Source organism: Tasmannia lanceolata, unplaced genomic scaffold (genome assembly GCF_043159265.1).
Source record: "Tasmannia lanceolata isolate RefF3 unplaced genomic scaffold, GAP_Taslan_0.1 ptg000015l, whole genome shotgun sequence".
In the NCBI taxonomy this organism is placed as follows: Eukaryota; Viridiplantae; Streptophyta; class Magnoliopsida; order Canellales; family Winteraceae; genus Tasmannia; species Tasmannia lanceolata.
In genome coordinates, this window is record NW_027518692.1 from 44,520,615 (window position 1) to 44,534,321 (window position 13,707).

General features: G+C 38.3%; 1 protein-coding gene across 1 annotated transcript; it reads left to right on the forward strand.

The window, feature by feature from the left end:
• The first annotated feature begins 12,755 nt into the window (after positions 1–12,755).
• On the forward strand, positions 12,756–13,686 carry LOC143847494 (protein DMP4-like). The gene has a single exon (XM_077356342.1). The coding sequence runs from the start codon at positions 12,871–12,873 to the stop codon at positions 13,504–13,506; it is 636 nt and encodes a 211-aa protein (XP_077212457.1). The 5' UTR covers positions 12,756–12,870; the 3' UTR covers positions 13,507–13,686.
• Positions 13,687–13,707: the final 21 nt, after the last annotated feature.

Consider the following 13,707-nt stretch of genomic DNA (forward strand, 5'->3'; position numbering starts at 1 on the left):
TTTCAAAAAGTAAGTTGGGCCCACTTCATAAGATGATCCAAACCGTTCATTTGTTGGGCCACAACCTCATAGGATCATCTCCATAGATGACCCTAACCCTCTTATTTGTAGAGGGACTGTACATTATCGAAAATTTTATAAATCCGAGGGTTAGGATCATCCTATCGAGATGATTTACGGGGTACAACCTATTTACATTGTGGCCAAATCCAACAGATAAATAGTTTAAATCATTTTATGAAGTGGCACACTGTACTTTTTGAAAAATACTAGACTTTAACCTCAACAACCGTATAAATCTCCCCTTGTTCTAACCATGAATCTTATTTCCATATTCAAATTTTATTTTATTTTATTTTATAAAAAAAAGGTCATAAAATTGAAGCCCCAGTTGATTATTACAGTACACAAAAAAACCAGAGAAAAATGAGAGTGTTTTCATCACTAAATCGGGTCGAGAAATAAATGAGAATGAATTTTTTTTTTTTTAATTAAAAGCAATTTGATTTGAAATTTATGTCAACCTTTGATATTTTTTTACTTTATATTAATTTAGTAATTGTTATAAAACCACCATCCTCTGCCCCTCTAGGGCAAATTCCTGGCTCCGTCCCTAGATGTGTGGGACTTTTATTTCAAAGTGCTTTTCACCACTTTGCTCTCTTGCTTTTTGGTTTTTTTTTGTCTTTTATGGTTTTGTTTTATTCATAGTTGCTTTTTGTCTAGGAACCGAGGGCAACACCTAAAATTTTATTGATAAGAAAAAACAGTTACAAGAAGAGGAGATAGAACCTCGCCTCTAACCCAAGATACGGGTAGAATAAAAGTAGAACCTCTTTACAAAGAAAATATATAATATTTATTTAGTATGAATATAAGGAATACATAATTGGTCGCATGACAGCTCCTCTAGAGTTTTTGGGGAGCGTAGCCCAATCCTCTTCGGTGGTGGTATCACAAGCATGATATCAACACACCCTTATTTAGATAATTAATAACACTCACATTTCAATTAACTCTTTCCTAATTAGAAGTTAAACTACTCCGAAACAGCCTCCTAAATTTATGTGTTGGATACAATAAAAAATGAAACTGTTTCCACATGTCCACTTGTGCTGGGTGCTTCTAGAAACCTTGTGTCTATTGCTAGCATTCCTTAGCTGCTTATAAACAATATATTCAAATATTGTATCCTTTGTAAAGCTTAAAATATATTAATTTGGATAAATTATATTAACTAATACTCCTCAATTTAGTAAATTATTAGTTGTTAAATAAAAATTAGTAATTGAAATAAAATTAACACTTTTAATCTTATATTCTGAACACCTCTCTAGTGGCAAAAGATGGGGCTGTATAATTGATCAGGTGGGTTATTTTTATAAGTTGATCAGGTGGGTTATTTTATAGGTTGACCAAACTTAAAATTCTAGTTGGCCAAAGATTGTATTTGTTCTCAAGTTTTAACCCATGTATTTTCTTTTGGCCTTTTACAATTTTAATAAAGGCTTGATAGGGCCCGTGCCTATAAACCAGCCAGAAGCCCCAGGCTAGAGATTGGTGTAGCACCTCCTAAAACACAGAATAAGAGTCTCATCGCATTATAAAAAAAAACACATATTTAATTCATTCTTTGAGTGAAACTCTGGAAAGTGATATATTTCCCCCCATTTTCTTCCCTGCTCTACGCCACTAGTGCATATGACCACTTTTTATACTACAAGGGGGTGGCCTGCCAAAGAAAATTGGGCGAATATATCATTTTCTAAAACTTTAGCACTAGGATTAAGGGTATGATATTATATAAAGGGATTTGCTACGCAATTTTGCGAAAAAAGCCATTTCGTGGCACACTTTAGCAGGAGAGAACAACCACACAGACTCGCGTTTAACAAATTATGTCTTATTCATTTAACTAATCCGAGTTACCTAATATTTGGTATACCTATAATAGACTTATGGCACTACAACATATCAAAAATCGTATTAAATCCAATAGTTAGATCTTGCAACCCAAAAAGGCTTAATTTTTAGCTAATTTTGTTTTATTCATTTAACTCATCTGAGGTGGCTATTCTCTCATTTTTTGAAAGGTAAGCTGGGGTTTGGCGGGAACCCCTACCTGTTTATTAGATAAAGAGAAAGATGTTATATCTATGGGTACAAGACGCCATCCCTAACTCGAAAACATGAGAGAGATCCAAAAACTCGTGTTAGACAAAGACAGAACACTGAACCGAAGAAATCAAATTGTAAAATACTCTTGAGTTACATAAGCGACTAGCTGGATAGGATCATGTTGGGATCTTTGGGAGCTTCTTAGGCAAATCTTCTTTGGCACTTTTTGCATGGTTAACAGGTGATACATTTTATTCCTCCAGTTCTCAGCCCTCTCATTCATCTTCATCTAGCTCAGCTAGGATCAAATTCACTAGATAGCGGACGTCCACCCATAATACTTTCTTTTTTTGAGCTTTTAGCTTAGGCCGTTTGTAACCCCCCGGCAATTCTCACCAGCAAAAACGAGCGGCGAAACAGCATTCTGCAAAATTTCCTATCAAATCTCATACTCTCACAATATAATCTCTTATGTTGTTTTTATTCCCTCGACTTGGGGGTTTTACCTTGGTCGGGTTCAACCTTATTGAACCAGAAATAAGGTCGGGTCAGGTTGAGTTTTGGGTTGACTTTTCCCCACCCGGGTTGAGTTCGGATAGGGTTCAGGTTCAGGTTGAGGGTTTGGCAACCCAACTCGAGTAAAACTTGACGTTTTTTATTTTTTTAAGCTTAAAAACTAGAGTTGGGTTCGGGTTGGGAAAAAAGGGTTCTTCGGTTCGGATCGGGTTGAACCTTGTCGGGTTGGAAATCGGTTCGGGTTGGGTTTGGGTTAAAAAATTGGTTCCTCGGGTCAGGTTTGGTTGGCCTCAACCTGACCCAACCCGACCCGAGTTGTACTAATGTTTATATAAAAATCTGTTACCATCGTGCATCTTTTATTTCTTTGTTAGTTTGTATTTTCTCTGAACCCTGGCTAAAACGTTTTTCCCAACATTATCATAGCCATCTTATTGCTAGATAACTTTCTTGCTCGGGGTTTTACAGCCGGGAATGAGGGAAGAAGAGGGATGGAGCTCAGTTCAGTTGAGATTGAGAAAAGTACAGTAGCAATAGGGAAGTAAGAGTCATTTCATGCCTAGTTGAAGCATATTTAATAGCTCAGATGCCTATAAAAGGTGTAGCTTTGAATCAAGGTCCCACATTAAGGGACGAGTTAATGTGATAAATCATAAATGACAATTTCATAACATTTATGGACCTTTTTGAATAGCAAAGCTACACGGACTCTCACGTATTGATTGATTGAATGACGGTGTCTTTTCAGTTTTCACTAGGAAGGATAATGGCATCCAGCTCTCTACTTTGAACTCCAAGAAAATCATGTGGACACTGGACCCCACTGCCATTGGATTAGCATCCAGTCATCCACCTTTCTCTATTCTGCTTTCACACGTATAATCTGCTCACACAGAAAGAGGCCCCACATTACAGTGTGAAAGACAAGGATAAGAACTGTGATCATCTATTACATTGGTGGGCCCTATCATTAATCCATCCTAATTATCCACTTGGATTCTGTTATGGGCCACAATCACTATGAGCTGGGGTGGATATCCGACGGTCTTGATCAAGGTCGATCACTTTGGCGTTGTGGGTCCCACCTCTGTCTGTTCTCTTTGTAAAATATAATAATTAATACAAAATTAGGAGGGTGATTAATGCGAGTCGGTGGTTCGAGTGAGACATGGATGAAGCTCGACATGTGTCGTTTCAGAATGGGGAACAGAGTCAAGACGACTTTCATGACCGCTCGAATACCATAGTTTAGGGGCGCCCCTCAGTAATTACTCAACACGACTTGAGCCTTATTTTTCATCCAACCAAATACCCCACCATCTACTTTTCTTACACTTTTCCTTGACCCCTAAACACCATTACTTCACTTCCACTCCACTTGAATGCCACTTCATATCCCTTGAATTTCCACTCTTTAAACGTGATTGTAACTAGATGGAGCCTGAGAATTCTCTTAATTTTTTTGGCCCGGTTTCTTTTTTTTTTTTTTTTTCCGATAGGTAAGCTGGGGTTTGCTGGGGACCCTTACCCGGTTTATTAGAATACGAAAGATATTAAATCAACATAGAAGACAAGAAGTCAAGAACCTTATCACATGATTAGTGATACACACCCAAAGAAGCAAAGACAAGGCCCATCCTTAGAAGTAATATCTAAGAAAAATTAAAAGCACACAGTATACTAATAACCACGGGAGTCTATCATCATTTGACTCTACTTCCTAGCTCTCCTGCTCTTCCCTCCACACGGAAGCAACGTGGACAATCTTGCTCCTTCACACGGCGGCAACATGGGAACTACGAGATACTACACCTGGGTTTTCGAGATCTTCCTCAAGGGACATTCCCGCCCTCGGAGGCAAACCGGAGTTACGACGCTCTGAGATGATACCATTTGTAGGGAATTTAACCGGATAGAACCCACCCCTAAAAGCTAGACGTTAGAGGGAGGGTGCCTATTCCCTTATAACCCATCCCTAATTATTTTACTTATCCGATGTGGGACTATTTGCTATTGCGTGGAACCCTAACAAAATTGATTCATGGAGATAGGAAAAGACTGTTTTCAAGGGGATTTGCTAGGGACCACTGCAAAAGGAGCTGGGGTATTATTGCATGTGAGAGCAGCCACACATACTTTTCAGAAAATTTTGTCTTACTCATTTAAGTCATAGAGGTGGCTGCTCTCACATGCAACAACCTAGCCGCTAAATACCTTCTGCAATGGTCCCTAGCAAATCCCTGTTTTGAAACATCTATGCTGATATAGATTCCTTTATGAAATTCAAGTTGTTTTCATGTTTAGCTGCCAAAAAACACCAACTTGTGTTTTGTGTTTTTTATATTTCTTCTTATTATCTGGCTGGACTTTACTCAAATGTTGGTATCTAGATGATTATGATATGTTTGGAATTTTTTTGTTGATAAATTAGTCAGGATTAAGAAAATAAGGCCCGGCTTGTTTGAGATTATGCCAAGCGATTGTGAGTTCCACACCGATTACTAGACTCAAAATTATATTTAAATTTGAGTCCAATAATTGGTTTAGCAGTCACAATCATTTGTCATAATCTTAGACAAACAGGACCTAAGAATTTTTCAAAATTGTCATAAGGTCCTGGAATTATATCAAAGATGTTGGAAAAGTTGCTTGGTTCCCACGCGTTATGGGTAGCAGTGGAAAGCTAAATTTAAAGTTTTCTTAGGTTTGGTAAAACCTATGATATATAAAATGGGTCTTAATTCTCACGACCTAGAGTGGCCGCTGTAGAGGCTACACGAAGGGTAAAATGCAGAGTGTATCTCCTATTGGGGCCAGAGAGAGAGAGAGAGAGAGAGAGAGAAGAGAGATATTCTTCTTGGATTTGTTTCTCTTGGCTTTTTTATAGGTTTTGGGTTGTTCTCGTGTAATCCATGTTTGCTTTTTCGTAGTACAGATTGTCTTATTGTCTGTGGACATAGGCATCTGGGCAAACTATGTAAAATCTCAGTCTTTGCATCTTATGATGTTTATTTTTACTATTCCGCGGATCAGATTTGAGTCAATATCTGTCCTGAAATCTCTCTAAAAACATAATCTTTCACTAACTCGTATTTCCTTCCCTTTACTTCCTGTCCCTAACTACCCTGAGATTGCCAAGGCAGCCTAACCTCTTCTCATGATTGAGAAATTGGGCATCGTCCGGACCAAATAAAGGCAGATGAAACAAAACCATGGGCATACACGGCCAAAAAGAGTAGACAGAACCCAAGATTCTCGTATCATGTTTGTAGGATTTGTTAACCAACTAATGTGAAAAATGGTACAGTAAAATGCTAGACCTCAGGCCTATTTGTGTTCACATGTAAATTCTTTTCCATCTCCACAATCATTGTGATTTTTGTACTATGACACTATCGCCCACTCAACTAGGGGTTCCAGTTGTACAGCAATTGGAAATGACATCTATATACAGGAAATGTGAAAAAAAAAAGAAGTTTTTTTAAGTTACTTTTACTCACTTTCCTAAAAGACATTAGGGACAAAAGGGCTAGTGGCCCCCACCTCAAGTCCAGCCAAATGACCTTGAGAACACTGTGATAGGATGATATTAAGCCCTTAATCCATAGAGCCTCGTTTAGGGTTCCGCCAAGAAAAGCTAATCTATTGAACCTTTTAAGAATTCAGGTTGAGCTTTTACCATAAAATCAGTTAAACTTCATGTTAGTTCCAATTCATTTTTTAGCTAAACCCAAGTTTCACCCCTAATCATAGTCATAAGCATGCATGGACCGGAGCTTGAGGTGGGGGCCACTAGCCCTTTTGTCCTCTATCCTAGAGGAAATGGATACAAATCTTTTAGATATTCTTAAATTTTTATATAAGATTTTGGAATGGAAGTTTGTGAAGGTGAAGGGCTCACAAAAAGCCATTTCCATTCGGAAGTTGCAAGGAAGAATTCAAACATTTCTGCTCTCATCACCACTTTATCTTTCTGTATAGTTATATCCTTGTGTCTTACCACTTTTTAAAACGCTTTCACAACATTCAACACTCGTGCATGTGTCGTTTGGTGTGACAAAAGTCTATAATATAAAAGAAGGTGGAGGGACCCTTGTAGAGAAGGTTAAGATATACAGGCATCTCATAATTACATAGAGGGCAACAGTATTGCAATAGCTCAACACAATCCGACCCATATCAAAGTTGCAGCTAGATCAGTGTGGGAGCTATACATACCTCAAGTTGTTTTTCATTTGATAATGTCTGAACTCTGAACAATCTAATCATATATAATGCTTACTACCCTATAAAACATTTTATAGTTTTCTTAGAGAGAGAGAGAGAGACCATGGACACCATGTCGTGACTTCCCTGAACCATGGGCCAGGTAATGATCGGCACCTGAGTTAGTAGATGTTGGGACAGATTGATGTGATGAATGATCAAATGGGGGCCATTCAAAAAAAAAATATATGATCAAATGGGGAAAATGTCAATAATCAAAGTAAGAAACACAGAGAAAATAGAATGAGAGATAGAAAAGAGAGAAAGGAAATGCAAGCCAATTAAGGCTTTCTCATAAAGACTTTTATTTTCCCACTTACGCGGGTTGCTACTAAGAAATAAAGTACCCGAGATACAATGCCTATGCTATGATCAAAGGCTACACCCTAAGTTCAATAGCAACCAGTACGAATGTACTTAATTAGAGACACAGAGGAGAGTGAAAGAGGAGTGTCAATATAAAAAAACGAGAATAAAAACACTATTTGCAAAAGATCATTTTGAAATGAGACCCAAAACACTATTTTTTGTGCATATAAGATAAAAAGACACTAAGGCACCCTTTTTTTGAATAAACAAGATACCCTTTTACAATAAAAGCTTCTTTTAAATGGAAATATCATTTCCCAAAAGAAGTGTCTCTCTTCATAAATGAAAATTAAAATATTGTTAAAATATCCAACACTAGATATTCCACATATATAAAGGACCTGTTCGTTTTGGATTTCGAGAATTAATTTTTAGTCCAAAATTTATTATTTGGGCCCAAAATTAAATGCGATTTTGAGTTCAATAATCAGTTTTGGACTCAAATTCCAAAATAAACAGGGCCATAGGTAAACAAATCAAAGTGATAATCTAGGGGAGTGATAAATTGACCCCCATATATCTTAAATCGACCCCTTATGTCCCTATGTGCCTTTCTCTAACCCAAGACACGGGGGGGTCGATTTAAGATAAATGGGGGTCGATTTATCACTGCCCATAATCTATCGAACACTACAATGGCAGCTTAGACCAAAAGCCAAGTCACACCCCCTTGCTATTTTTAACATAGGGCTGGCACGTAGGCAGGCTAGCTAGCAATCTTAGAGCCCCATATGAAATGGGTTGATGAGGATGATGTGACAGAAGGAGTTGCAAGAGATAGGGACCCACTTCACCTAATGAGTTTGAACATCATAAAAACTCCCATCGGCATAAGAACAATCTATCACTTACAATAATTGTCTAGGTCATCGTAGAAATAGTGTTCAACTATCTAGAACCCACCCCCCACCCCCCACGGCCCACCCCGAGGAAAATGAACCTTGTAGGTCCCTTTGAACCTATAAAAAAATATGATACTTTCAACAGCTGGGATGAACTACTCAGCCAATTAAACTACTATAGTCTCCACTTGCACTATATATCTCTATAGTGATTGTAACTATTGTCAAGAAACATAGCTACATTTCGGCCATGTTTTGCAGCCATGAAAGTTTTTACTATGGAAAAATAGTTTATCTAGTCTGTGTCTGAGAGAAGCGGAGCGAGGGGGGCAGTATTGAAAGGGAATAATTGAAGAAATGGGCTGAAGTGGTTGAAAAATAAGGCAAAGAAAAACTCTATTTTGAATACAGTTTTTCTTTTCCCTGTTTCGGCCTCTTCTCATCGTCCTCTATCATGCCCTCTCAATTCTCTCCCTCTTCCAGTGTCCCTACCCCTCTCTCAACAATTGGTAAGCTAATATTCCATGACAAAAGGCTTAATGTCTGCTAAACGTGGCCTTAATTGATAGCATCTATAACATAGGGATGTAAGATTCCTTTTGGTATCTCTTAGAAACACATATCTTTGAGCTAAAAACCCAATATAGATCACCTTTCTACAAGTGGTTCCCACGAACCAAACCTAGATTCGTTTGGTTTTTAACCTTCAAGTGATGAGTTAAGATGACAGAAGTGAGTGATGGGATGGAAAGGAAATGGAGGAAGATTTTTCCATCAGAATTTCCAGTGGATACTCAAACAAGTAGGGCCCATTTGGTGGGACATAGTCCCCGGAAACATTTGCTATTTAGAATGTGGAATTGGTGGTCCAACAGTGCGTGGGCCAATTCTCAATAACCACCAATAAAAACCTTACAAAGTCATAGCTTGCCCACATCAATCATGCTGGTCATGTGTCATTGTATATTGTCAGGACCATTAATTCAAAAGCTTGACTAAACAACCATGATAAATTATGAGGCTGCTTCTGGATTGCCGGAATTAGGAATTGAAATCGACATCATATTCCAATGCTTATTTTGATTCTCCCTTAAACAGAATGAGAACAAAATTAAAATTAAAATTAAAAAAAATCCAATAAAAAATCAATTCTGACCAAGGCGGAATCAGAATACCACATCTTCCCATCTTGGGGTGAGAAATAGATTCCGGCATCATTCTCCCTCTTATTTCTTCCTTCTTCTTTTTTCCAAATGCTGGAATTGGCAGTATTGGAATCAGACCCCAATTCCAATGCCTAATTCCAGCAATCCAAACACGTCCTTAATGTTCCTCATCTATCCATAGTTCAATATTAAGGTTGTCATGTGCAACCCCAAAATCTTTACGAATTGAACAGAGCGAGAATCACAGAAACAACAAATTCCACCCACCCAAAAATGCACTAGAGGGGACAATGTTTACATTTAAATTTATAAATGTAAATTTCTTCCATAGATATTGAACACCTTATATAAGAAAAAATTAAATGAAGGGAATATAGATTAGATATGTGGTGTTCATGATGCACAGATGTATATACAGTTATTTTCAACTAACCATTTGTCATGAAAGGAAATAACTCAATAAGTAGGGATTAGTGATTAAGACCGACGAGAGAGCACATGCTAGCCTAAAGTGAGAGCATTCACAATGTGTTCCACCTCGCATTCTTCAAATATGGATGTCAACTGTCATTTTAACCCTTCACTCGATGGGGTACCCCTGTGAATTAGAGCTAATCCAAAAGTGCATGATGGGACGATCCTAACCATTGGATTGGACGGCATAATCTAGTTGAAGGTGAATTGATATCAATTTGCACGATATCAAGCATTTTATGGTTATTGGAATTATTATTACTTGATCGGTTCTCTAATCACTTAAAAAATTTGTTTTCTAGCACAACCCTTTCAAGAAAGTTCCAACCTGGATTTGGCGTTCAATTCTATGGCGACTTGGATCCGGAAGGAAATCAAAAAAATCAATTGCTCAAGAGGAAGTTTGGGTCAGAAGTAACTATAAAGGAAAAGGGCAAGCTGCCATGGCAATGAAGCTTTATTTTACTTTCTCTGTGTATCACATCTGGCGAGAGCGAAACAGTAGGCTTTTTGAGAACAAAAGATCCCATAAAACTCGCATCCTTCAGGTAATCCTCACTGATGTGAGATCGAAAATCAACTCATCTGACAGTGTTGATGACCCGTCTCTTTGGGAAATCACTTACAACATTGGTTATAAATTCAATCCCAAAAAATCAGAGCCAACAAGGTTAACACTGATGCATCCCTTGATGCTAATGGGGGGCATTGGGGGCATTCTTAGGATTAAGGATGGGTCTGGTATAGCAATGTTTTCTCTTCTCACAGATCCGGAGGAGATTTTTGGGCTGGAGCTTCTTGCTATAAAAAATGGCATTGAGCTGGTCCTGCGCGTTCTCATAGCATTTGGATTGAATCGAACTCTTCTTACGCAGTTGACATTGTAAAGAAATCCGCAAAGTGCCCCTGGAACAAGATTAACAGAGTCCACCAAATCCACAATCTCCTGGAAAAATTCCACAACTAGAAAATCACCCATGTGTGGAGGGAAGGAAATACTGCTGCCGATATCCTCTCCAAAAGAGGCTTCCCGGCAAAAGGAGAAGATATGTGTTTGAGTGTGATCATTCCGGAGCTTCAGGACTCTATTCTCAAAGACAGAGTCGGCATGATTTATGCTACAATGTAATCTTTCCTTTTTTGCTAGCCTTTGGGTACTAGCCTCTTGGCTTATTAGCCTTTTGATCCTTATGTATTTTCTTCTTGCTTGCTAATATATTCTGGTCGGGGTCTTGCCTAACCCCAGTTTACTCACCAAAAAAAAAAAAAAAAGAGTCCAACCTTTAATTTTTCTTCCATCTTTGATCTAACCTTGATATGTATAGAGGGATCTTCATCACAGCATGGGACTATGCTTATTGTGGTCCTCCATTCTTCAAGTAAATCTAATGATATTCTGGCTATTTTGATAGATAATTTATTATAAATTTGTTGACTTCATTTGGATCGGATCCACCTTTGTTGGAGTATGCAATCAAATCCCTTATTGGTCGAAACCTATTCGGAGTGTTGTTCGGATTCTACTTTCAATGTCCAGGTCACATTCCATTTTGAATCAAAATATTCATCCGAGTGTCCCAGGTCCTACTGAGGTTGTCCACAGCTATAATGTTCTAATATTTTGTCCACTATTAATGTGTCCACACAGTTTATTGTTTATTTAGTCTCTTATGTGTGACTAATCTAAACTTCTTAATAAGTTAAATAATGCTTGAAAACAACATAATCAATTTAAACTACATACAATCATCTAGCCTCTAAGGTTAGGTTAATGCCTAATTAGTTAGAGCTTAGGATTAGGAGGAGCAGAGAGGAGTAAATTTGAGAGAGGGAGAGAGAGGCAATCGACATGATACTTCTTAGGTCTCTTTTTTACTTTGGGGCTTCTCTCCCCAATGATGTGAATCTGTAATCTCTTATTTTTACTCTTAATATAGTTATCTTTTACTCCAAAAAAAAAAAAAAAAATTTATGGGTAAGCTTAGACCCAGCAAAATGGGACCCGTACCCGTGGGGACACCCGGCCCACAGGGGTACGGGTACCAATTTCAATACCCGCGAAAAAAAAATACTAGCACCTAACCCGTACCCGCCCGGGTTACCCGTTTGCCAGGTCTAGGTAAGCTGGGGTTTGGCAGGGACCCCTATGTGTTTATTTGATAGAGAGAAAGATGATAGGATAAGTTACAAAACCATCCCTAACGCGAAACATGCAAGAGAGGGAGAACCAAGGCTTTAGCATATATGGAGCGACAAACACTAAGCCTTAGAGAACTCAAAAAAAAAAAAAAAAAGACTTGACAATTCTTAGTTCGAAATGAGAGAATTGTTTTGATTCGAGATCTTATATGACAAAAACAACCTTCATAAATACCCTTTCATTTATAATATGAAATGTATTTTCATATATTAGCAACCTCCAATGGGATCGAGCACAATTTCAGACCTTTGGATATGGATCTTAATCGCGTCCAACAGATCCAGACACTGTGCTTAATGTCCAATTAATTTTGGACCCAAAGTATGGGTCTATTGATACCCCTAATATTAAGGGATGAAATGACACAAAACTGAGGGTGACAATACTAACAAGTTTATTAATAACAACTTTATTTATTTTCCTGCATTAACGAACTTTATAATTCCCCATCAAAAACGAAAAAGAAAAAAAGAAAAAACAAAGCCCAACTCGCCTAGCTTTTAATCCAGTATTCCCCATCCAAACAAGAAGAATAAGTTGCGTCAAGGCAAAACTGAAAGATCCCAACACGCAATGAAACCCCGCACCATTTGAATTTGTTAGCTTAACAAAATTACACCTTTTTCTAAAACTATACAACTGAAATTCCATTCCATAACGGTCATCAGCCCTTTATGGACACAGACCTATCTCTTTCACCACAACCTCATTACCAACAGTAAACAAAAAACCAAAACTCCCCCCACAATCCCTGTAAACGTTGCTTACAAGTTCAACCCATTTTCGGTTTCAGTTTCTTGCAAGTTAATGCCTCAACCATTTATCATATCTCTTCTTCTACTAATATTGACATCAATCCCTCAAAACATGTTGTGAAGATAAAAAAGAAGAACAGAAGAGCAAAAAGAGGAGCTGTGTTATGGAGATTAAGGTAGAGGATGAAGCAGCTCTGCATAGGCAGCCTCTCTTACGAGAGAACAAACCGATACTATTGGATCTAGATCGAAAGACTACAATACAGAAAGCCATTGGTCAGACGTTCAAGAGCACGGCGCATTTGGCCAACCTTCTCCCAACAGGGACAGTGCTTGCATTTCAACTCTTATCTCCCATCTTCACAAACCAAGGCCATTGTGACGCGGTTAGCCGGTCTATGACTGCTTGTCTTGTTGCCCTCTGTGGGGCATCATGCTTCATATTGAGTTTTACGGATAGTTTTAGGGATGGGAGTGGGAAGGTTTGTTATGGGTTGGCAACCTTCAAGGGGTTGTGGGTCATTGACAATGATGCCTCCACTTGCCTTTCAACGGAGGCCGCAGAGAGATATAGAATGAGGTTCATTGATTTTGCCCATGCCTTCATGTCGATATTGGTTTTTGCCGCAATTGCACTGTTTGATCAGAATGTGTTAGCATGTTTCTATCCCTTCCCATCAGAGCAGACGAAGGAGTTCCTCATGGCATTGCCTGTTGGAATTGGAGTCATTTGCAGTATGTTGTTTGTTGCTTTCCCAACCACGCGCCATGGAATTGGCTTTCCATTATCTTCTGAGTAGCCCCTCTTTCTCTACATAATTTTGTTCTGTGATTCATATTTCATACATGTCTCACATTTCAAGGGCCCAATCGGGGGGTCATTTGTAGACTTCACAACAGTTTTATGATTTATAGTTTGAACAGTTAATTTGACAGATGAATTGTCATTCAATAAAAATGACAGATGAATATTGTGACTACGGGAAACAACTCAATTACTC

Coding starts and splice junctions, on each gene's coding strand:
- LOC143847494 (XM_077356342.1), top strand. CDS start 12,871: ATGGAGATTAAGGTAGAGGATGAAGCAGCTCTGCATAGGCAGCCTCTC.